A 25,513-nucleotide genomic window follows, 5' to 3' on the forward strand; every position below is an offset into this window, starting at 1 on the left:
GTGCTATGTTTAGGATTGGGTCTTGTCCATCACATCATTCTCCTAATGATGTGATCTCGTTATCAATGACATCCAATGTCCATAGTCAGGAAACCATGACTATTTGTTGATCAACGAGCTAGTCAACTAGAGGCTTACTAGGGACATGTTGGTGTCTATTATTCACACATGTATTACGATTTCCGGATAACACAATTATAGCATGAATAAAGACAATTATCATGAACAAGGAAATATAATAATAATGCTTTTATTATTGCCTCTAGGGCATATTTCCAACACTTCGTTCGGAATTACTTGTCGTGGAAATGGATGTATCTAGACGTATTTTAGTTCTAAATACATCCATTTCCGAGACAAGTAATTCCGAACGGAGGGAGTACCCTGGAACCGATTACCACCAATCGGCTTTAAAGAGATGGGAATGAGCCCATTCCTCATAGCATTAAGGAAATCAAACTCCAAGAGGTCACGTCGTGTTAAGCAAGTAACATCCGGATGATTCCAATCCACCGATGCATCGGCCAAAGCAACACAAGCCGAATTATCCGCGTGAATGACTTCTACCTCATCATCGACCCACTATATTAAGAATTGATGCATGGTAGATGGCACACATTTGTTAGTATGAACCCAATCGCGGCCTAATATAACATTATAGTTACCTTGCACCTAGGCGATGAAGAATGTGGTGGCCAAAGTTTTGCTTCCCACGATGAGTTCCATGCACATCACACCTTTGGCCTCTGTCTTTTCTTTACCCTCAAATCCATTAAGTACCATATTGGTCTTCATCAATGCATCATTATCTAATCCCAACTTCTTGAAGACCGAATAGGGCATAAGATTTACCACAGCACCGCCATCAACGAGCATCCTAGCAACCGGCGATCCGTTAATATGACCTTTGAGGTACAATGGCTTCAAGTGTTTCACCGGTTCTTTTGGCTTCTCAAAGATAGCGTTCTTTGGACCAAAATCCAGTTGAGCCACCTCCCCTTCCTCACCTATAGCACGAAACTCGACAGGTAAGTAATACACCATATTAATATCCATACCTTCCCGAACCGACGTAGAGTCATAATCCACCATCTCATCTTCATCCCCCAATGTGTATATTGGGCTCAAAGTTTCCTCAATTGAAGGGGATTTTTCACGTGGTGTGGACGATGTAACAGGGGTCGCATCCTCCTCCTTTGGTGGTGAAGGTGTTGCTGCAGCTAATGTAGAAGCATCTGCGTTTTGTTTTTGTTTAGGCCTCCACACTTGTTTTGTGAGTGCCATGGGCCGAATTTCACTTAACAATTCGTCCCTTTGCCTCTCCTTTGTGTGCTCTACCTTCTCGTGGTTTCTCATGCGTTGTAATCTCCTTTTCATGGTCTTAGTTAAACCGAGAGGACACCACTTAGGTTGAGTATATTTGGGATCCCTTGGTTTGTCCTTGCTTGTGCTCGCCTCATGATCACTAACCATGGAACCCTGCTGAACAATCCAGATTACCAACAACCGGCTTTTCGATCTCCTTTTGCTTGTCGCACTCTGAGATTTCCGCATTAGATGACTTAACACGCCACACTTTTTTATTGGCCTTACTTGGAGAATTTTTTTGGCCGATTAGCACCATAGCTCAAACGGCCTTGTGTGGGGTAATAAAGCCTCTCGCGAGCAGGCCTTCTAGGTGCTGCCCACCACATATGGAAAGCATAAGGAGCCATTGGGGGCTGCCCCCATCCTCCACTGAAGCCTCTCATGTAATATGGCGCATAAGAGGGCTGTGACATCCATGGTGTCGGTGCCCATGAACCATATGGCCTTGCATATCGTCGAAACTCTTGCTCCAGAGGCAATCTTGAACGCTTTGAATGTGATGGCCAATTAGAGCTAGAACCGGCCGCTTGACTTGCATATTTGGATAGCAACATATCAAAAGTTGGCTTGATTCTCTTGTTCTTAGTTTCATTCTTTTTCCACTTGCCAACTTCTGAATTCTTGGGCTTGATCAATTTAACATGAGCATCCTCTTGTACTTGTGGTTGCCCCCCGAGTGTAGCATTTTTTATAGTGATCTTCAACACTTCCTTGCCATCGGGTTGCTTCTCAAGCACAATCTTTCTTCCCAAGACCTTGCCGCCCTCCTTGCTATTCCTGGGTTCACCAATAACAACATTATCTTTATTAGCGGATTCGGCTATGTTAGGCCGAATTAACATTTTCTTCCCTTCCAAGTCTATGGTGTTTATGGGGAAGGGCTGCTTATCAACTTGCATCTCAGCAAAATTCAATCGTCCGTCATTAATGGACGATTGTATCTGTCGTCGAAAAACATTGCAATCGTTAGTAGCATGAGAAAATGAATTATGGTACTTGCAATAAGCACGCCGTTTCAGCTCCTCAAGCGGCGGTATGGTGTGTGATATTCTAATCATCTTATCTTGCAAGAGAGCATCAAATATTTTATCACACTTTGATATATCAAAAGTAAACCTCATCTCCTCATCACGATTCTTGCGAATCGGCTTAAGAGCATTGCACATATAGGGTTTGGCCTTTGAGGACCAAACAAATTCAGTAGTATAGACATCAACCTCATCGTCCGAATTATCATCATTGTGTTCAACCATATGCATTCTAGGGCGATCGATTGCAGACCTATGGACCTCTTTACTTCGACTCTCTTGGGCCAAAGCTTTTTGTAAGACTTGATTAATGCTCGAAAACTCATAACTTTCTAGCCTCTCTTTAATGTGAGTTTTCAAACCATTAAGAACAAGATCTGCCAAGTCTCTCTCAGTTATCACTAAGCTATAACATCGGTTTTTTTATCTCTAAACCTCTTGACATAATCGGTGACCGATTCATCATGTTTCTGCCTAACCGATGTAAGATGCGACAACTTTAGCTCATTATCGCCGCTATAGAAGTGATCATGAAACTTTTGCTCTAATTGCGACCATAAGAGAATTGAGCCATGTGGCAAAGCAGCAAACCATGAAAATGCGGTACCAGTTAAAGATAATGAAAATAAACGCACTTTCAATTCTTCTATGGAACCTGCTTCACCCAACTGTGCTAGATACTTACTCACATGCTCCCAAGTTGTTTTCGTACCCTCACCACTAAATTTAACAAAATCAGGAACCTTATAACCTTGATGGTAAGAAATTGCATCGAAGTGTTCAGGATAAGGCTTTTGGTACACACGACTCTTTACTTTCGGCTCGTTTCCGAAAGTTTCTAGAAACATCTTATGCAAATCCTCCCTTAATTTAGCTAAAATTGGATCCCAGGTAGATGAAGATGTTTGTGTCAATGGCATAGGAGCAACCTGAGTACTAGCTATTGGTGCAACTTGTGGGATGGGCGCCGGACCATAATTCGGCGGAAGACCAAACATGCTTGCGCCTATGGGTGGTGTGACAAAGTGATTCGGCGTTGACGCTGAATTGGGCACACTCATAATAGGATTAGGGTATGTAGGTGCAGCCACAAGCTGGTTGGTTTGAGTAGGGTAAAAATTCAACGGCATATTATATTGTTGTTGCATAGGTGGTGCCGATGAAAGAGGTAAAATTGGACTAGGGTTTTCAGATATACCAACAGTACCACTAGATGACGGAGGCATATTTTTCTTAGCACTAGTATTTGCCACAAAAGAATTGTATGTCATCACATTACCCTTACTAACACGATTTTCAATCACAGCCACTTGCTCTGGAGAAATTTTTTTACTCACAGTGATTTCATCTTGTTCATCAATGAGAGGAGGGAAATTGATGTTTCCAACCGGAGTGATGTTGCCTTGACGGTCCTTCTTGAAACTTGAAAGAAACGCCTCCAAATCCTCCTCCTCGCGCTTCTTCTTGAGCGCCTCAAAAGCCTCTTCATGTTGCTTCTTGCGCGCTTCGTAGGCTTGGCGATGTTCATCCGATAGTTCATCAAGACCGGGCTTAATGATGTTATCGGTGCTAACTTCTGAGGGCTTCGGGAGATCAGACATGGTTGATGATGATTCTTGATCTTTCGTCCCACCGGAGTCGCCAAAAAGTGTGTTCGCACACGAACACGTCACCGTGTACCTCCAACGCCGAGGGTGATGCACCGCAGCTCACGTCGAAGGAGACTCGTCCGGAAGCGCGGTACGCAAGCAATCCGGCGGGTGCTTTTCAGGACCCGAAACCCCACGCGTCCGGGAGGGACCCCGTCTGGACGTGCGGCGGCTATGGGGTGCCCTAGGTCGGTTCGCCCGCCCCTAGAGCCTCGAGGATCGCTGCCCTTCAACACGAAGAACGAACGAAGAACGAGAGAGAAAGAACAAAGGAGGGATGTAAAACTAGGGGTAAAAGTAGATGTATTTTGCGATTGTGTGTTGTTGTTCAATCGGCCGTCACCTCTCGTCTATATAAGAGGCGGATGGACTTCCCGTATAAGAAAAGGACTTGCCTTGTCGTTCAAATCATCAAAATCTGGCCAAATTCGGATTTCTCACGACTTCCGGCCCGGATGTCCGGCTCTAGGCCTGGATGATCCGGCCTAGCACAGTCTTCTGACAACAGCTTACTGTTTTGACTCTAGAATCCACATACAACCTCGGATTTGGACGTTTTTTATATCCAAGTCAACCGCCTCAACGAGGCGCACAACTTTCATGTTGAACACTTTTCGATCTGAGGCCATCTTAAGGGTGTTTCGGGTCATTTTCTAAAGTCTGCAGCAGAAAAACTTATCCGGACGTCCGGATTCATGTCCGGATTATCCGAGCTTTACCCAGATGATCTGGGTGCCATCCGGATGATCTGGCTTCACGGGGCCCAAAATTTATGATTCTGTTGATTTACCCAGATGATAGCCCGGATGTTCGGGTCTTTCATCCGACCGAAAGCCGGATGGTCCGGATCCCGGCCCGGATGATCCGGCCAAATACTGCTGCAGCCCATTGTTCCGCCTGTAACTTTTGCATACGACCTCGGATGAGGACAATTTTTATATCAGAATCGTGCGTTTCGACAAGATGAAGAACTTTGTAGTTGAAAGTTTTTCCATCCAAGACCATCTTAATTAGGTTTCATGCCATTTTCTAATCTGATGTCAACACGGGTATCTTTAAAATTGTCATAAGTTCTGCATCCGAACTTCGTTTTGGACCATCTCTATATTTATTTCGATCGGCTTGAAGAGAGTCATCCAATGGTGACATGACATCATGAATTTAAACTCATGTTGCTACAGCCTCTTTGCGATCATGCCATTTTCTAGCGTCAACACAAGAGGAGATGCATGACAACTTAAGATGTCTAGCAGAGCAGTGTTGAAAGAGAGCACATCCTTTCCCATGGCCACACTCGTGCATGTGTAGTCTGCACACGTAGCAACTCAATGAAATTTTCTTTTGCGAATGAACTCGATGAAAATTCAAAAAAGAAAAGAAATGCCTACGAGTCGTTCTTTTCAGGGGCGGGACATGACATGAGCCTCGAGAGAAAAGGAAAACAGGTCTGGTCGAACGCGTGCCGTTGCTCGGTCGTTGGTTCGTGTACCCCGGCCCGAGTCCCTCGGCGCAGGCACACTCGCTCACGCACGCACGCACACGGCACGAGCTTCAGCTCACGCCGAGGCAGTCGCGCAGGAGACGCGCACGCACCAACCAAACACTAGTCAGCAACGCAGCCCACCCAAGTTGACAATCGTCACTCCCTTGTCTCCCCCACCCAGCAGCTCCCGTCTCCCCCTCTCGCTCTCGCTCACGCTCACGCTCACGACACAGGTCCGCACAGCCGCACGGAGACGAATCGAATCGAAGCCCGAGCGGAGGACAGGCGAGGCCGTACCTAGGGTTTCGCTCGCCGGCGAGGATCCCGACGCAGCGCCGCCAGAGGCGGCGCCTCCGCTGAGGTAACTGCCCATCTGTTCCGGCCCCCCTCCACGCCGCTGGGTCTAGTCGAGCTCAAGCTAGGGTTTCCGCGACGGAATTCCGGGGGGTTTTCGGCGGGGTTCGCCGGATCTGGAGGGGCTCGGGGGGCCGATTGGGAGCGCTCCTCGCGGGAATTGCGGGCTCCGGAGGCGCCGCATTGGCGGTGGTTGGTGGGGGGCGGAATTGGGGACGCTTCCTGCGCGTAGTGCTTGTGCCGTACGCTACGGGATTCCACTTTCCGGGGAGCTTGTATGCATGTACGAGGCGAATGTTGAAGGTTTTATATAGGGTTTTTGGGTTGCGATGGCTGCTCGACCTCTCCCTGGAGGAAGCCTGGAAATGATGCCGCCTGCTTAGGAGCTTAGGAGCACCGCGTTGCTGCATGTGGTGCTTTAGTTGCCGTCTGGAGTGGTGTTGATTTGGTGGCCATTTGGGGGACTTTGTAGCAAATGACTTGGTTAAGTTAGTCGTCTCTACAGCGTAGACACACTGGGTATAGACATTAGGCTGGTACTGTTTCAGATATAGCTGTGGATAGGGTGATTTTGCCGGGCAACGGTTGGATTTGGTGCTTTTTGTATGTATCTTTGAATTTGCGAGACACATCTCTTTCCATTTTTGCTTGCCTGGCCTCCGCGTTGGTGCCTACATGACTGATGTGTTGATATTAATATCCTTAATATTCCGTGTAGCTTAATTCTTGGTGATTTAGGCTAAGCCTCTGATTTGCTGAACTGGATGTGCTTCAATAAATTTTAGAAGCGAATTTCCGTTGGGGTCAATTAGAAGATTCACTGTAGTGATCAAATTTAGTACGCGATGTTAATGGGTTAACTCGAGTTCATTGATTGGACTTCACCGATAGGCAGCAATTGGTCCTGTGATACTGTATTTGTAATGTTTGACGGAATTGGGATTACTTTAGGTGATGACGTTACTACTGGTCCTAGCGCTATTTTTATTTTATTGAATTTTTGTCGTTACTCTCACGGATCTAGACTTAGTCTTCACCCAATTGGAGTCGGACAAGTGAGCTGTCCTACTAATCGTCGGAATTTTCATTGGTTCATAATGGTGCTGCTAAGGGGCAATCATTTATTGTAATGGGCGCTACCGTTTCGCTTTTCTAGCTGTCAGATAACGGACTTCTTAAAATGGTGTTGAAATATTATTTTCCGTTCTTGATGCTTTTCTGGTTTACTAACGAAATCCTGAAGTCATGCCGATATTGTGACTTTGAGGCTGCGATGGTATTGTTTGGTACTCCTACACATACATCACCTTGTCTCTATGTGAAGTTGTGCTAGCGTAGGGCAGCATGGTGAGACAAAATTTATTCTATGGGCTGTGATTGAATACACTCGAGTGACGTGTAGTAAACGCTAAACCTGTATACTCGAGTGATGTGTAGTTATTTTTGGCATTGTAATTTCTAATTATGGGATTTATCACGTTCTACTTGTTTGGCAGGTTTCTTCGGGCCTGTACCCATGCTTTCAGCTTTCAGAAGGTGATTGTAGAGGGGGAGGATGGAAGAGGAGGAACATCGTGGAGTTGTTCTGGTATGCAGCGTCTGTGGGTTCCTCTTCGCTGTCCTTGGCCCTCTCAGCTTTTGGATTCTATGGGCTGTGAATTGGAGGCCATGGAGGTTATATAGGTATGCTGGTGATTGAATATACTTTTTTGCGAGGATTATGCTTTTATTTGCATGTATCATTTGTTTGGTTCTTACTTGGGATTAACTAATAATCTGCTATGTTAAATTCGTTGTTTGTGCACTCTATTTTTTCCTATTCAAATTCCATGCATTTTATCGTTGTGTACCATTGAATGTTGGTATTGATATAAAGCTTGACGCACCAGTCTAATCACACGCACCATACGCAAAGTAGCCGCCCCCCCCCCTTTGCCCTCTCCCCAATTGTTCTTTACCTCACTGTGATATTTCTAATGTTTTTACGAGTACCCAGCTAGTAGTTTGGTTGTTACATTTGCAGATATTTCACTCAGTAAGAAGCATTTTTATCCTAATGATATCAAGACAGCAAAGTAGGTAGGGTTGGTATCAGTAACACACTAGCGCATGAAACTATTCTTGCAATTCTATTATATTTCCATTCTAGCTTCATACTTTCTGATTACTTAAAGCCTGCTGTCCATGTATGGAGTATAGTGTTTTTTTCTTTCTGATCCTGTGTTTGGCAAGTAGTGGTAAAGCTACTGCCTTGTGACCATGAGGTCATGGGTTCAAGTCCTGGAAACAGCCTCTTACAGAAATGTAGGGAAAGGCTGCGTACTATAGACCCAAAGTGGTCGGACCCTTCCCTGGACCCTGCGCAAGCGGGAGCTACATGCACCAGGTTGCCCTTTTTTTTTTTATCCTGTGTTTGGCAAGTAGCGGATGGGCAAATATGCATCCTTATTTAGGCTCATTGTGTTCACAGTGCATTGACTTCTGGTTTCACCCGTTTGGCTTTCCTAGTTAGGTGTTAATCTTTTTCATCCTATTTTCTTATTCAGCTGGATATACGCAAGGAAATGGCCAGCCTATGTGCAAGGACCTCAGCTAAGCACACTCTGCAGTTTTTTGACCCTTTTTGCATGGCTTGTCGTCATTTCCCCTATAGCAGTTCTGCTAGTGTGGGGAAGCATCCTTATTGCTCTTATGGAAAGGAACATAACTGGTTTAGCTGTTATAATGGTTGGCGTTGCTTTGCTTCTATCATTCTACTCTATAATGCTCTGGTGGAGAACACAATGGCAAAGCTCAAGTATGTTTTCTATCCTTTGTGTTGATTTTATAAATTGGCATTTCTTCTTCCAGAATTTTTGCCCACGTAGTTCTCATTCTTTGTCCAAATGTCATCATGCTTGAGTACGGTTGCTCCTGAAATGCATTGGATTTTTTGGTGGGCGTTATATTATCTCTCTAGAACATGAATAAACCCTCTGTCTTCTGGCTATAAAGAAACACTCAATTCTTTTTAGACACTGATAATAATTCAATGTTACTTGCCCCCCATATATTTGCCATGACATGGCGTTTTGTACTTCTGCATCCAATTTGCACGGTGTTTGGTCCCGGCATCTAGCATTCTACCCACAATAGTTGGCCATACAACCGCGATTATTCCATATCAAAATTTCTTCCAGAAGGACCTGACTAGTCACATTAGAAAATAGAGATACTATGGGAATTATTTCAAAACATGTTTGACATAAAAGTTTTTAGATCATCACAACCAAAGTGTGGCTAAATCACTTTTGTAGCTAACCACATTTTGCCTAAGCTAAGTTAGCCGTGAACCAAATGGGCGGCTTACATAAAGAGAAGTTACAAATCCCTGTGGACCGTTCAAAATGTTATCAGCAGTTTCATCTAAAAAAGTTATCAGCAGTACTTGTTCCAGAATTTCTTCACTTTGTTTTGTATTAGATGTTTCTGCTATTGGGTCAATACTATCTTTTTGTCCTTTTGTGAGCTGAGACACTGTTTTCTTTTCGCTTGATCTATTAAAGACATTAACAAATGGAAATCCCTGTGGGCTGTGGAGGTTCAAAATGTTATCAGCCGTTTCATCTAAATATTGTTCTATCATTTCTTCATTTTGTTTTGTATTAGTTGTTTCTACTATCGGGTCAATCAACTATCTGTTTGTCCTTTAGTGAGCTTTTTGGTTGATCTATTAACGATATTAACATATGGATTGTTTGTTGCAGAGGCTGTTGCTTATCTTCTCCTCTTGGCAGTAGGTCTGCTGTGTGCCTATGAATTTTGTGCTGTTTATGTCACAGCCGGTGCTAGTGCTACTGAAATCAATTCTCCATCTGGATTCTTCTTTGGATTATCTGCAATATCATTGGCCATCAATATGCTCTTTATATGTAAAATACTGTTTAATGGTAAAGCCACTCTTCTCTCAGCTTAGTTGAGCCTTATCTTAATATACAAATTTATGAAACTTTTGAAATTCCATACATATTATCTGCAGGAAGTGGATTCGATGTTGATGAATACGTCCGGAGGTCGTACAAGTTTGCATATTCTGATTGTGTTGAAGTGGCCCCTGTCTCATGCTCCCCTGACCCCCCGGATCCTAGTGAGTTATACATGACAAAATCCAGCAGGTGAGTCCAGCATTTTATTCTCGAAATATCTTTTACTAACTTAACTAAACTGCGGTATACCAGCTTCAGTAAGTTTTATGATGTTCACTTGGCTAATCTATTTTTCTTTCAAATTTAATAAGATGATGAGTTAAAAATGCAGGGTGTTGCATCTAGGGCTTCTCTACCTTTGCTCCCTGGTTGTGCTTGTTGTCTATTCCATCTTGTATGGTGTGACATCAAAAGAAGCACGTTGGTTGGGTGCTTTAACTTCAGTTGCTGTAGTGATTCTTGGTAATGCTTTTTCTGTGGACTATTGATTGTTTGTGCTCTGTATCTGTTTCTTTGACATCCTGGTTTTCTGTTGTACAGACTGGAATTTGGGCTTGTGTTCATTCAGGTTTGAGCTTCTTAAAAGTCGGACGCTAGCGTTATTTGTGGCTGGAGCATCGCGCGTTTTTCTCATGTGCTTTGGGGTTCATTACTGGTTTGTATTCATCTTTGTGCTTCTTTAGTTGATCATATTTAAGTCCTAGTACTTCTTCCTACTTACTGACTAAGGTATTAAATTAGGTACCTTGGACATTGCATCAGCTATGCTTTTGTGGCATCTGTTCTTTTAGCTGCTGCTGTCTCTGGCTGGCTTTCTATTTCCAACCCCTCAGTTGCAAGGATTGATGCTCTAAGAAGTACAGTGATAAAGCTGCGAGAAGGATTTCGAAGAAAAGGACAAAATAGTTCTTCAAATTCATCAGAAGGTTGCGGATCTAGTGTGAAGCGTAGTAGTGGTAGTGTTGAAGCATGTCAACATGGTAATACTACCGATTCTATTTACAGAAGTAATTCACAGAGTGATGGGGTCCATTGGAATAGTGTTCCTTTTGATCGATCCAACAGTTGTCAAGAAGGCAGAAGCTCTGACAAGAACATAGATAGTGGACGTGCAAGTTTAGCGCATCGCAGTAATTCGTGCCTTTCTGCCGTCCAAGACTCTGAAACTGCGATCATTTCTGCAGATAGACATGGGGATACCACTGCTTCACTTGTTGTTTGTTCTAGCAGCGGTTTGGAAAGTCAAGGCTGCGGGTCTAGTGGATCAGCCACTGCCTCGGGTAATCAGCAACTGTTGGATTCGAACTTAGCTGCAATTTTTCAAGATAGGCTGAATGACCCAAAGATCACATCTATGCTAAAAAGGAATGGTGGACTTGGAGATGTGGAACTGGCTAATCTTCTACATGATAAAGGCCTGGATCCTAATTTTTCTTACATGTTGAAAGATAAGGTTATGGATCCACGGATTTTAGCTTTGCTACAGAGAAGCAGCCTAGATGCAGACCGAGAACATCAAGATGATGCAGATGCTACTGCTACTGAGGAATTGGATACGACTATTGCAAACCAGATCTCTTTGTCAGAAGAACTCAGGAGAAACGGGCTAGAAAATTGGCTGAACATTTCAAGACTGATTTTTCATCAAGTGGCCGGTACTCCAATACGGTCCTTCGTTGTATTTACCCTAATATTTATTGTAGAGACAGTTACTGTTGCTGTCCATCGACCAGAGCCCATCAAGGTGATAAATGCAATACATGAACAGGTAATATTTGTCGCAGAAGCACTATAGCACCTTTGAAAGATTGATTTAACATTGGTAAAACATGTGATAGATTTCCCCCCTTCATTTGGCAGTTTGAGTTTGGTTTCTCCATACTGCTTTTATCACCAGTTGTCTGTTCCATCATGGCATTCACATGGTCCCTGCGTGCGGAAGAGATGATGATGACATCCAAACCACAGAAGGTGATTAGTGATATACAACAAGAGAACTTTTCATTCTTTAGTACCAATTATCATGCCATGTCAGATTATAACCGTCATACTAATACGAGGCTCTTATCACCATATCAGAACAAGTACTTTGTACTATTTCTGTTTTAAAACTTACCATGAACCAGATGCTATGTAATGCAAAAGGTATATATATATATATTTGCGGATAGTGCAAAAGGAATATGATGGTAGAGGCAAATTGAAATGCTGTGCAAGAATTTTAGCAATACATGTGCGTGCCTCTGGATAACTCTGGGTATCTTTACTAGACATGCTTTAGTGCATCAAACTCTCTTATGTAAAGGCCATCTGTGCTTATCTTTCGAAAACAAATAAATATGTGCTCATATTGCACTGAGTATGCTGGGTCTGTCCTTTTATTGCACTGAGTATGCTGTTATGTTGCTTAATTTTACTTGAAATGCAACTTCATTCTCAGCTATAATGACTTGCCATTGTTTTCCACATCTTCAGTATGGCTTCATCGCGTGGCTGTTGAGTACATGTGTTGGCTTACTTCTCTCTTTCTTGAGGTACACTCACTGCTTAATATCTGAAATATCAGTAACTATTATAATTTTAATCATATGCAATACTGCTAATTAATTTCTGTGCCTGTTTATTTCACTTAAGACTAAATATTTTCACAAGGGTATAAAATGATAATATGCAAATCATGCTAGTCATAACCATTTGTTCCACATATGGTTTTAAGGGCACTTTATTATTATATACGTTTCATACATCATTTTCTTCAAAATGGCTTCTTCTGTACAAGAGAATCATTTGTGTATGTGATTTCTCTTAAAGAAACTTACGGCTCTTTATACTTGCGGAAGGGATTACGTGTATACTGGAAATCCTGAGTGTGCCATCCTCAGTTGGCAAGTGACGTGACCTATATCTATTAGTTGTGTTACATGCATGTTTCACTTTAGGCGGCATGAGATGATGATACATGCTCAAAAATAGATCTCCACTTTGTTTCTATGGATATCAGTTTACATCCGGTTCTACTACGAGGTGCTTTATCCTGTAGGATGTTAGAGAAATACAGATCCGAATTTTCGTACTCCAGTTATCCAGTGAGCTAAGATATAATGCAATAAGACATGATTCAAGCAAGTACAATAATTATATGGGATTAAGCATTACGCTAGCACACAGACACCCTTAACAAAGTCTAATGGTGGTGTCACTGCTGAAGGTTTTCTATTGTTTATCAGTTTGTCTTAGGATGAGCTTCATTATGTGATTGATTAACTAAATTTATTTTGGGTGCATGTGCAAGACTAAAGCTTTAGGTTGACTGCTATATTTTAGTTGGGTAATGATGATGGCTTGACATATTCAAATCATCCGCTGTCTGTAGTCAAAACCTGTTTTACACATAGATTCTGTGGCAACTAGATATCTTCAATTAATGCAATTCCTATTTTCATTGGTGAAATGTATCCTTTTTTGGTTCTGAATGTTACTTATGCTATTCTGCAGCAAGTCATCAGTTATATTGGGTTTGTCTCTCACGGTCCCACTTATGGTGGCTTGCCTCTCATTTGCTATTCCTATATGGATGCGTAATGGTTATCGTTTCTGGATTCCGGGAGGGGAACTTGATAATCGTGAAAATATTCGTCAATCTCCAGGGAAGAAAGAGGTTTGTTTCGCGTATCTTCTTAAAATTTAGCAATGGGTATTATTTATATATGTACTAACCAATATGCAACGTTCATCTATCTAAGCTCTTTGCATAACTGAACTTATAATGTATGCCACACTCTGACCCAGCTTCGTGTTATGTCCTGAGCTGTAGTTTTATTGCATGCACCATGTTCTGCAGTATATATATATCCAAACATGAACAATTTTCTGTCCCTATTTTACAGCATTACTCCTTCTGTCCCATATTAGTTGTCGCTCAAACGGATGTATCTAGCACTGAAGTGCGTGTAGATACATCCATTTCAGCGACAACTAATATGGGACGGAGGGTGTATTATTATTCTAGATACCTTCCAGTCCACCAATGGTATTTGAAATTATGTTCATGTTGCTCATTATTAATCTTTTGTTGTCAGGGGACTCTCTTCGCAATCAGCGTAGTTGTTTTCATTGCATCAGTTATTGGCCTTGGCGCCATAGTATCGGCGAAGCCTTTAGATGCTTTAGGCTACAGAGGATGGGATGCTGATAAAAAGAGTTTTTACTCTCCCTATGCAACATCTATGTATCTTGGATGGGCATTATCTTCCACAATTGCGGTGCTTGTTACTGGGGTGATACCTATTGTTGCTTGGTTTGCCACATACCGATTTTCGCCTTCATCGGCCATATGTGTTGGCCTTTTCGCAAGTATGTCGTACTTGATCTTTTCTCAATTTGATATTGAAGCTGACGCTTTCAGATATAACTGACTCCTGAGTTGTTACTTTCTGTAGCTGTTCTTGTATCCTTCTGCGGTGCATCCTATTGGGGAGTTGTAAATTCACGTGAGGACGGGATTCCTCTAAAGGCTGATTTCCTGGCAGCACTACTCCCCTTACTTTGCATTCCTGCAATGTTTGCTCTGTTCACTGGGCTGTATAAATGGTATAAAGTCCACCTGTAGCATTTTCATTTCTACTCATATTTTTGCTGTGCTGAGATGAAGCGCAAAAAATTGCAGGAAGGATGATGATTGGAAGATCTCCCGAGGAGTTTACCTTTTCGTCGGCATGGGAATGTTGCTATTGCTTGGTGCTATATCAGCAATTATCGTCACAATTAGACCTTGGACTGTAAGTTAACCTAAATCATGGAGAAATCTTCATATACATGTGTAATTCATCTGTGTATAAGTTATAACGGAGTATAATTGACATGACATCTTTATACAGGTCGGAGTCGCATGCCTCCTAGTTACCCTGTTCCTTGTATTTGCTATTGGGGTCATTCACTACTGGAAATCTAATAATTTCTATTTAACAAGAACACAGATGCTACTTGTCTGTTCCCTTGCTTTTCTCCTCGTGCTGGCTGCCTTCCTTATGGGTCTGTTTCAGGGTGAGTACAGGTTCTCCCTTCGCTGTCTTCCATTCTGCTTTTACTAGTTTTAGCGGTTTGGTGCACTGTACTACTGTCATCATTTCATATTAAATGTGAATATCTTTTACAGGCAAACCTTTTCTTGGAGCATCTATTGGTTATTTCTCATTTCTGTTTCTTCTCACTGGAAGGGCTTTGACTGTAAGTTTGATTTATGTTACTTACTTGCATAACTATTAGCCATCAGATGCTAGTTTTGATATTTGCTGATCATCCTGTGACACTGAATGAATATAACCTTCTCAGGTCCTTCTATCTCCACCAATTGTTGTTTATTCACCACGGGTATTACCCGTATATGTTTATGATGCTCATGCAGACTCTGCCAAAAATGTTAGGTATGGTAAACAACCTTCATACCATAACCTTCTGAGATGAACCTAATCTTTCTTATGTTCAGTATTGATCATAGTTTATTTTTGTTTCTGTTATGTCCTATCCTATAAGTGCTGTTGTCATCTGATAAAATACCCTAACACCACTCTCTTTACAGTTACGCCTTCCTTATCTTGTATGGGATTGCATTGGCAACTGAAGTTTGGGGTGTTATCGCTAGTCAAATAATGAATCCACCGTTTGTTGGGGCTGCTATTTGTGCTAGCACTCTTGTAATTGCCTTCAGTTTCGCTGTTTCTCGTCCATGCCTAACTCTTAAGGTTGGTACTTTTGTACAGTATAAGCAAACACTGAACATTCTTTGTTTTTGTCCTTTTTTCATCTGTAATTCCAAGTAACAATCTCTATGAAACTTGAATCAGATGATGGAGGATGCCATTCATTTTCTCAGCAAGGACACAGTTATTCAAGCAATGTCACGGTCTGCTAACAAAGTAAGTCGATTTATATCCTACTATGAAGATGCTACTTAACAAACTACTGATTTGAAAGCTGGTCAATATAGCATTTTTTTTTCTGCATACCACTGTTAAGCCTGTCTGAACCATCTTTTCCACTTTCTTTTCGTTAACAACATTTGTTGAGAACTATCACCAAATTTGTGCCTAGCTAGTGCATATTCTATCCCGTTGCATACCTTTCCTACCGGTGAACTTTCAGAAGTACATAAATGTTACTGAGATGGCATCCTTTTGTAATTACGTGCCAATAGTTCTTCCGTGGTAGGCATGGTTATCTATCAGCTGTCAGTCTAGATGAGAATCTTGTTAGTGACTCCACCAATTTCCAGGATATGCACATAACAATAAGAGCACCATATAACAATATAATATTGTTGTTACTGTATCGTTGACCATATGTTCTTTGTACAACTCAGACAAGAAATGCTATATCCGGGACTTACTCAGCACCTCAGAGGTCCGCAAGTTCTGCTGCTCTTTTGGTGGGAGATCCTGCTGTTACTTTGGATAGGGCTGGGAACTTTGTGCTTCCTAGGGCTGATGTTATGAAACTGAGGGATCGTTTGAGAAATGAAGAAGTCACTACAGGGTCTTTCTTTTGTGGAGTAAAAAATTGTTTCATGGTTTGCCCTGGATCCCCAGCAGACGTTGATTATCGGAGGAATATGTGTGCCCATGCACGCATCTTGGCTTTGGAAGAGGCAATTGATACTGAATGGGTTTATATGTGGGACAAATTTGGTGGTTATTTGCTTCTGTTGCTTGGATTGACTGCCAAAGCTGAACAAATACAGGTAAACTCAATATTTTCCGCCATTCTTGTCTCTCCCTAATTCATGAGCATTGTTAATGCTGTATATTTCTGTTTGTTTCAGGATGAAGTTCGTCTTAGGCTATTTTTGGACAGCATAGGCCTTTCTGACTTAAGTGCTAAAGAAATTAAGAAATGGATGCCTGAAGATCGAAGGCAATTTGAACTTATTCAAGAAAGGTAATAAGTGATGTTTTTACATGATACCATAGTTATATGTAGGGCTCCCTGGAAGTCATGAGCTCATCATCAAAATTTTGCTTTTATTTGTGTCTGCAGCTACATAAGGGAGAAAGAAATGGAAGAGGAGGTTTTGATGCAAAGGCGAGAGGAAGAAGGGAAGGGAAGGGAAAGAAGGAAGGCATTGTTGGAGAAGGAGGAACGCAAATGGAAGGAGCTCGAAATATCATTGCTGTCTTCTATACCTAATGCTGGAAGCAGGGATGCTGCGGCTATGGCGGCAGCTGTCAGAGCTGTGGGAGGTGATTCTGCTCTGGAAGACTCTTTTGCCAGGGACAGAGTCTCGTCAATAGCCCTTCACATACGAAAAGCACAATTGGCACGACGAGCAGAGCAGGTGCTATTCGCATTATACTTATATTTATTTTTTATGGTGCTATATGTAAAATATGTACTTTTTGGGTGCATGAATTGCGGAGAGCCATCCTTTGTGAGTTTATTGAATGTTTCGTGGTTCACCTTGAACTGGTAACCTGACAACACATCAGTTTAATGACTTCATGATCAAAAATAGCATTTTTAAATAAATTCTATAGCACGTGCTACATGCACATTTCCTTTAGTTACAGTTCCTGCTGATACTACTTAGATATCTGTTACTGTTGTGAATTGTTGAATAGACTAGCATTCCTGTTCTTGCTGATACTGTTTAGATATCTGACATTGTTATGAACTGGTGAACAGACTAGCATTCCAGGTGCTGTATGTGTACTTGATGATGAACCAAGGAGTACCGGACGCCATTGTGGAGAAATTGACTTGTGTCTTTGTCAAAGTCAAAGAGTGAGCTTCTCCATTGCAGTAATGGTTCAACCGGTATCTGGTCCAGTCTGTCTTTTCGGAACCGAATTTGAGAAGAAGGTTTGCTGGGAAATCTTGGTGGCAGGGTCAGAACAGGGAATGGAAGCGGGGCAGGTTGGTCTTAGATTGGTAACTAAGGGTGAAAGGATGACTACTGTTGCTAAAGAGTGGAATATTGGTGCGTCAAGTATTGCAGATGGCAGGTATGAACTTTTCACCACTTTTATATTTTGTGTGGAAACAACAGAAAATCAAAAGCAGCTAACCTGTTCAACTTTTCCTTGCCACTGCAGTGTCCGCAAGCATTTACTGTCTGTTACAGACTTACTGTGTTGTTTTTCTGTGGGGTTCCATCTTTTCTTCTTCTAGTATCTGTATAGAAAGAATGTAAATCTTAACATTTGTGGTTCAGACCAGACCTGTTAACTCCTGCTACATTATTAGTGGTTTTCCCCTATATAGTGTTGCTTTAGTTGTAATGTTTTCAATGAATAAGTAGGCGGTAATTCCACTGAAAAATCTTTTGATGCAGATTTAGTTTCCTCTACTTTCTTTTACTAGTTATATCTCATAGTCGCCGATTTGATTTTGCAGGTGGCATATCGTCACAGTGACTATAGATGCTGACCTAGGTGAAGCAACTTCTTTCATAGATGGAGTTTATGATGGATATCAGAATGGATTACCGTTGCCTAGAAACAACGGCGTATGGGAACCTGGGGCAGATATTTGGGTTGGTGCGAGGCCACCCACAGACTTGGATGCCTTTGGTAGGTCAGACAGTGAAGGTACAGACTCAAAGATGCAGATAATGGATGCTTTCTTATGGGGAAGGTGTCTGACTGAAGATGAAATTGCTGCGCTATATACAATCATGAGTCCTGCGGAGTATGGCTTTTTTGACCTTGCAGCTGAAGATGCTTGGCATGGAAGCTATTCTGCTAGGGTATATTCTAGCTTCTAATTCCTTATTTGTACCCTTTTTGTAATGTCATGATTTTGAAGGTAATATGAAATTACAAATGCCATTGTCTTAAATTTACTGTATTTTCATTCAGGTGGATGACTGGGAGAGTGAAGAAGCAAACTATGAGCTATATGATCAAGAGGATGTTGAATGGGACGGGCAGTATTCAAGTGGTAGGAAACGTCCGGTGCGCGATGCAGTAGCTATTGACATTGATTCCTTTGCTAGAAGACCCAGAAAACCGAGGTTTGAGACACGAGAGGAAGTCAACCAGCGTATGCTGTCTGTTGAAAGGGCTGTCAGGGAAGCTCTTAGTGCAAAAGGGGAGAGGGCATTTACTGATCAAGAGTTCCCTCCAGATGATCGATCTTTATACGTGGATCCAGGGAACCCTCCTCTAAAATTGCAGGTACTGTTCATGCATATATGTGCTCTTGTGCACTAAATATTGTTCAAGTCTTTACAATTGATTTTTGTATGAGTTCAGGTTGTTTCTGAGTGGACGAGGCCTTCTGACATAGCAAAGGAGATATCTATTAGTTCTCAGCCATGCTTGTTTTCTGGTTCCGTGAATTCCTCGGATGTATGCCAGGTATATAGTGTTTGGTTTGTGCTGGTCTGGTATTTTTCCCTACAGTAGAATTTTTTAGCAAGATCAAGCCATGTTTTGATAGTACTAACGAATTTCCCTAACTGTTCTTTTCAGGGTCGGTTGGGAGACTGCTGGTTCCTGAGTGCAGTTGCAGTTTTAACTGAGATGTCTCGTATATCTGAAGTTATAATCACTCCAGCATACAATGAAGAAGGGATTTACACTATCCGATTCTGCATTCAGGTATTTGATAATATTCAGCTTCTATTTCCATGAGGCCATAGACCGGTATATATATGTGTACATGTGAAGTAAATAGATGGGATATTACACCACTCAGATTATTGGCATTTCTCCTAAACCTAGAGATGTTAGCAAAAGTCCCATATTATATTTGATGCCTCTTTGTTATCATATACATCAACAAACTAACAAATATGAATTACCTTGCTGCCCATGTGGGCTAGCTGTCCCAATTTACATATAGTACATTATGCATGTATTGCAGTAAAAAAGATACCAAAATTATTCATTAGTGCAGTTTTATCAATTTAGCACATGCCTGCAGTCCTGCACAGTTCTGTTCCCCCATTTAATTTAGTAGATTATGCATAAATGTATTATAGATCAATTCATTAGTCATCACACAATTTCCTGTTCAAACTCAACAGTATCCAAGAGAACGAACTAGTGCACACAGAGATTTGTCTAGGGTGCATCATAGTTTCTCTAGGGTTTATGCATTATTTTCCACCAATAATCTAATTCATTTTATGAGCACTAGAGCATATGCATTATCTTCCGACTTCCGCTAACTTGACTCTTTCTTGATCACGCTTTCCACTAGGGTGAGTGGGTGGCTGTGGTCGTCGATGATTGGATTCCCTGCGAGTCTCCTGGAAAACCAGCATTTGCTACGAGTAGGAAACAAAATGAGCTATGGGTATCCATTCTTGAGAAAGCTTATGCAAAACTTCATGGCTCTTATGAGGCGCTAGAAGGCGGGCTTGTGCAAGATGCTCTAGTAGACCTCACAGGAGGAGCTGGCGAGGAGATTGATATGCGGAGTCCCCAAGCACAGATCGATCTTGCTAGTGGAAGATTGTGGTCTCAGTTGTTACATTTTAATCAAGAAGGTTTTCTTCTTGGTGCTGGAAGTCCCTCTGGCTCTGATGCTCATATTTCATCAAGCGGCATTGTTCAGGGACATGCTTACTCCATTTTGCAGGTTTGCTCTCATTTGTTTGTTTGAACTTTTGGCAGTCTCCATTCTACGTTGATACATTTATACTGTATTTTCAGATAAGAGAAGTTGATGGCCACAAGCTTGTCCAAATTAGAAATCCTTGGGCAAATGAAGTTGAATGGAATGGGCCATGGTCAGACTCGTCACAGGAGTGGACTGAACGAATAAAGCATAAGCTCAAGCATGTTCCACAGGTACTAATCTTTTCCCGGCTATAATTTTGACTGAGTAGATTGTACTCCATTAGCTTTCATCAGAAAGGATTAACATTGATTTTTTTGTATTACCAGAACAAACAATATATTTTTATTCTGGAAACATTGTTCCACACGATTTTTACCATCTCAATGTCTAAGAAATCAAGTAAACAGAATGGAGTTTATTTTAAAATAGTGTGAAAATTAAAAATATCTTATTATCAGTACTTCAATAGCCACCCCTGCAATTTTGGGTTATAAATTGTCTCTTTCGAAAAAATAGGCACCTGTTTGAATTTATAACCCTCACCACTCACCACAGTATCTTATTGTCTATTATTGTTGTTGCAGTCAAAGAATGGTGTATTCTGGATGTCTTGGCAAGATTTTCAGATCCACTTTCGATCAATATATGTTTGTCGTGTTTATCCACCTGAGATGCGCTATTCTGTCCATGGGCAATGGCGTGGCTATAGTGCAGGTGGTTGCCAAGATTATGACTCGTGGCATCAAAATCCTCAGTATCGACTTAGGGTAACAGGACGTGATGCACTGTATCCTGTCCATGTGTTTATTACCCTTACACAGGTATGTGCCATCTGCATGTTAATATAAGACTTGAAGAAAGCACTTCGATGCTGATTTTGACACGGACTTCTGCTTGTCAGGGTGTTGGTTTCTCTAGAAAGACAAATGGTTTCAGGAATTACCAATCTAGTCATGATTCTTCCATGTTTTATATTGGAATGAGGATACTCAAGACAAGGGGCTGCCGTGCTGCTTACAATATCTACATGCATGAATCCGTTGGCGGGACAGATTATGTAAACTCAAGGGAGATATCGTGTGAATTGGTCTTGGAACCTTATCCGAAAGGATACACAATTGTGCCAACAACTATCCATCCAGGGGAGGAAGCACCTTTTGTTTTGTCAGTTTTTACAAAAGCACCAATCAAACTAGAAGCTGTTTAGGGCAGGATTGAGACTCCATGCGTTTGCTACTGGTCACTGTGCCTCTCAGCTGCTGGCCCAGGTTCTTTGGGGCCGAGTGACGCAGAGTCCCAGCTGTGGGTTCAAGAAGACCAGGAAATGGGTAAGCGCTTGATCCTTGCAGTTGTCTATGTTCCGACTTTGCCTAATTCTGCCGGCCGTATGGTCTAATGCTGCAGTGTTCTCCAAACTATAAACAACCTATCTGGTGTGCTGCTGCATTAATTTAGATAACAAGATGTAATTCAGATAACTGACGAACCTTGTAACCATTTCAGGGTATTTGCTAAGAGCAGTACGCCTATAGCTGGGATTTATGATGCAGCAGCTCTGCACTTGGACCTGAATATGCCGGAATCCATCAGGGCGCTCTGCCTGCAAGCTGATGAGAGAAGGCAATGTTTTTGCTAGCAAAGAAAGAGAAGGTAACGTTTCCAGTCAGCAGGTTGCATGGAGCGAATTGATCGGTGCATGTGCTGGATGAGAAGAATCGTGGCGTTTTGTGTCCATGCTTGTAGATAGCGGTGGCAGCTGACATTTAGACCTAGTAGCCCAATCCTGTGTATACCTGTCCGTGTTACCCCTGTACATACTATAGAGTTAGATGAGTTTAACCTTGCGCCTGCCGTTCTTAAGCGCATATCGCTCTTGTGCAGCTTGGAAATGCCGTTCTAGCAAGCTGCAGTTTTGCTGATCCATAACCTGAGGGTAGTCTGGCCATAGTTGTTTTCATTGATTGCCTGTATGTAATCCAAATCTGATCTCATTGAAAGGAAGCGATTTTTTGGTATATGATGTGAAGCCTTTGTCCCTGTGCTCGTCATTCACCTTGTTGCAATGACTAAAGGGATTCTGCTCCCCCCTACTAAAATGGAGTCGGACACAAGCAGTATTACTGTACTATTCAGACTTCAGAACTTATCAAGGGAGGTTCGACGATGTGGATCATGCGCGGCTGGGCAGAGCACGCACGCCATCTTTGAACTCAAAACTCTTGAAGTGCTCCTCGTCTTTACGCCAATCTGGCAGTGGCCGGCATGCAATAATCCGGCGCCGTAGAGGTGGGTGCTTCTAGGGGACCGCCACCTGAGTCAGTGACCATAGCCTGAGCTGCGTATACGTGCGGGAAGCAAATCGTCCGCAGTAGGTACGTACACGTGCAAGCAACGGTTTTACTCACGCGCTAGTGGTTTCTTGGTAGTCGCTGCGCTACTTTGGTCGGCACGGTCGATCTACGGGGTGAGCCCTGGGTCTCCGAACCGATAAACAAAATTTTCTACGAATAGAACCGATATAAACATTTCCATTGTTCAGGTCACAACCGTTGTCCCCTTCAATAAGCTGCACGATTGTAGGCAGCAGCGATGATTATCAGGCCAGAAAGGAAAAAGGTGCCGATAACTTTTACTGACGCCGAGCCCCGGTATCACGTCACCTATCGGTGTCAACCATGGAACGTCGACACATGTACGCTCACGCCTTGTGGCCTGTGTGCTGTGCCCTCTCACGTCCGCCGCTCCGAGACACCTGCGCGACGCCCGTACGTGCCCTCCCTGCCCGTCCGGTTGCTCGGCCGGCCGGTCGGTCCGTCAGGCGGCCGTGTTAATCGCATCGCACCGCACCTCACCGGTCATTCCCTCTCGTCCTCTCGTGCTGGTATTTACGCCGCGCCGGGCAGGGTGTTCCCCGCGCGAGCCGCTTTGCCAAAAGCGTACCGCCACCACCCCTGCCGCCCCCCCTGCCAAGTGCTAACCACCTTAAAGCAGGCGGCTTTGCCACTAAAACCCCGTCAAATACTCCACCCAGCGGCCACGAATCATTAGCATCGCGCACGCACGGACGGCCGCAGCAACGAAAGGTAGAGAGAGTGCGCGAGCTTGCCGGCGCTGGCCATCATGGCGAGAGCCTTTCGCGCGGCATCCCCGCTGCCCCTCCCCTCTTCCAGCTCCAGGAGCGCCACCGCCGCGAGCGGCGGCGGCAGCGGCAGCGGCAGCTTCACCTGGCTGCTCAAGAAGCGCTCCAGCAAGGCGCCGCAGCGCAGCGGGCCGAGCGGCCAGGAGGCTGGAGCGGCCGCTCTGTCCTCCGCGCAGTCGTCTTCCACCGGCGAGCAGTCCTCCTCCTCGTCGTCGTCGAGGAAGAAGCGCGCGGACGCGCTGGCGCGTCTGCGGTCGGTGTTCCTGGCGGCGATCACGCACCGGCGCCGGCGCGAGCAGCTCGGGTCGTGCGTGACGGGCACCATCTTCGGGCGGCGGCGCGGGCGCGTGCACGTGGCGCTGCAGACGGACCCGCGATCGGCGCCGGTGCTGCTGGTGGAGATGGCCGCCTACTCCACCGGCGCGCTCGTCAGGGAGATGTCCTCGGGCCTCGTGCGCCTCGCGCTCGAGTGCGAGAAGCCGCCGCTCAACGCAGGTACGACGTCCACCACCCGCACAACCACAGCGAGAGCAGCTCGAGCGCCAAAGCCACAGATTAACCCGCAGGCACGTGCAGGGGAGAAGCGGCGGCCGCTGCTGGAGGAGCCGACGTGGCGCGCGTACTGCAACGGGCTCAAGTGCGGCTACGCGGTGCACCGCGAGTGCGGCGCCGACGAGTGGCGCGTGCTCGGCGCCGTGGAACAGGTGTCCGTCGGCGCCGGCGTGCTCCCGGACGACGGTGCCGCCGGGGCCGCAGGCGGCGCCAGCGAGGGCGATCTGATGTACATGCGCGCCAAGTTCGAGCGGGTCGTCGGATCGAGGGACTCGGAGGCGTTCTACATGATGAACCCCGACGGCAGCGGAGGGCCCGAGCTCAGCATCTACCTGCTCAGAGTCTGACGGGCGGTCGAGGAAAAAAATTCTTCCTGTATGGACTTTGTACACGTCCTTGTGCATGCATATTTGGGGTTGTTTTCTTTCTTTCTCTTGGGTTCCATGTATTCTGGTGCAGGACTTAATTGGCTGGCCTTGTACAGTATGTAGTACGTACAATAGTATCATTGCTCACTCTAGTGCTTAATCAAAATTAATATTGATATTTCCTCCATTTTAACATGCAGTGCACATTAGAGCAAAGGTTAACCAAATTTGTAGAACAAAATATAATCATCTACAGAACCAAATCAATATTATTAGACTTCTCATGAAATATATTTTCATGGTATTGTGGACGCAGTCCCATCCATTCGATCAACCCCTTCCGCTCTCTTTTTCCGAGAGCACGTAAATTGTGTGCCCTTTGTTTTATAAAAGACAGAGGATAAAATACAGAAAATTCAGGCAAGCTCTCACCGCAACCGGGTGAGAAGTAAACACACGTAAATTGTGTGTCTTTGTTTTATAAAAGACAGAGGATAAAATACAGAAAATTCAGGCCGGGTGAGAAGTAAACACACACACACACAATACAACCCCAACGCATGAGGGTGTGTCCTAAATTGACCAACAAAGCCGTGTCTTGACCCACGTTGTATGGACTTTGTACACGTCCTTGTACATGTCCTGGTCAACTCGAAAGAGCGACAACTCCAAATGAACTTTCGTTGCTGACGCACCAACTATGCTTGCGTGCCTAAAGAGTTGGCAGGTGGGTGATAGGACTCACATAACCCTGGAAATGTCATGGTCTTGGACTCATGCATGACGGGGTACATAGCTCCCCTGAAGAACAATCCAGAATAGCGGTGAGCATCAACAGAGGAACAATGTCGAGGGCGTTGCCATTATCGATCTGGAACCGAACCTAGGCTTTCGCCCGGAGACAACCAATCAAGTGAGAGAGAGCGAGGTGCCAACATACCACAATGACGCCTCCAAAGAGGAGAACAATGCCCACATGCGCCATCGCCGCTGGCACCAATCGAAGACGGGCATGACTTTCATCCGAATCATCACACACCTGCA

At 43.8% G+C, this 25,513-nt stretch overlaps 2 protein-coding genes across 2 annotated transcripts; both read left to right on the top strand.

Annotated features, from left to right (window-relative positions):
• The first annotated feature begins 5,617 nt into the window (after positions 1-5,617).
• LOC123128152 (calpain-type cysteine protease ADL1) lies at positions 5,618-22,427 on the top strand. Its single transcript, XM_044548087.1, has 32 exons — positions 5,618-5,889; positions 7,379-7,565; positions 8,429-8,679; positions 9,629-9,811; positions 9,901-10,036; positions 10,179-10,309; positions 10,388-10,502; positions 10,589-11,615; positions 11,708-11,818; positions 12,323-12,381; positions 13,343-13,505; positions 13,927-14,200; positions 14,287-14,437; positions 14,514-14,625; positions 14,725-14,890; positions 15,003-15,073; positions 15,179-15,270; positions 15,426-15,588; positions 15,691-15,762; positions 16,206-16,583; positions 16,665-16,780; positions 16,880-17,177; positions 17,525-17,844; positions 18,236-18,587; positions 18,700-19,017; positions 19,096-19,200; positions 19,315-19,443; positions 20,048-20,428; positions 20,503-20,640; positions 20,995-21,231; positions 21,312-21,738; positions 21,914-22,427. The coding sequence occupies exons 2-31, from the start codon at positions 7,438-7,440 to the stop codon at positions 21,615-21,617; spliced, it is 6,483 nt and encodes a 2,160-aa protein (XP_044404022.1). The 5' UTR covers positions 5,618-5,889; positions 7,379-7,437; the 3' UTR covers positions 21,618-21,738; positions 21,914-22,427.
• Positions 22,428-23,317: 890 nt separating this feature from the next.
• On the top strand, positions 23,318-24,664 carry LOC123130840 (protein MIZU-KUSSEI 1). The gene is made up of 2 exons (XM_044550640.1): positions 23,318-24,044; positions 24,126-24,664. The coding sequence occupies exons 1-2, from the start codon at positions 23,531-23,533 to the stop codon at positions 24,446-24,448; spliced, it is 837 nt and encodes a 278-aa protein (XP_044406575.1). The 5' UTR covers positions 23,318-23,530; the 3' UTR covers positions 24,449-24,664.
• Positions 24,665-25,513: the final 849 nt, after the last annotated feature.

The sequence above is a fragment of the Triticum aestivum genome, chromosome 6A, assembly GCF_018294505.1.
Source record: "Triticum aestivum cultivar Chinese Spring chromosome 6A, IWGSC CS RefSeq v2.1, whole genome shotgun sequence".
NCBI classification, from domain to species: domain Eukaryota; kingdom Viridiplantae; phylum Streptophyta; class Magnoliopsida; order Poales; family Poaceae; genus Triticum; species Triticum aestivum.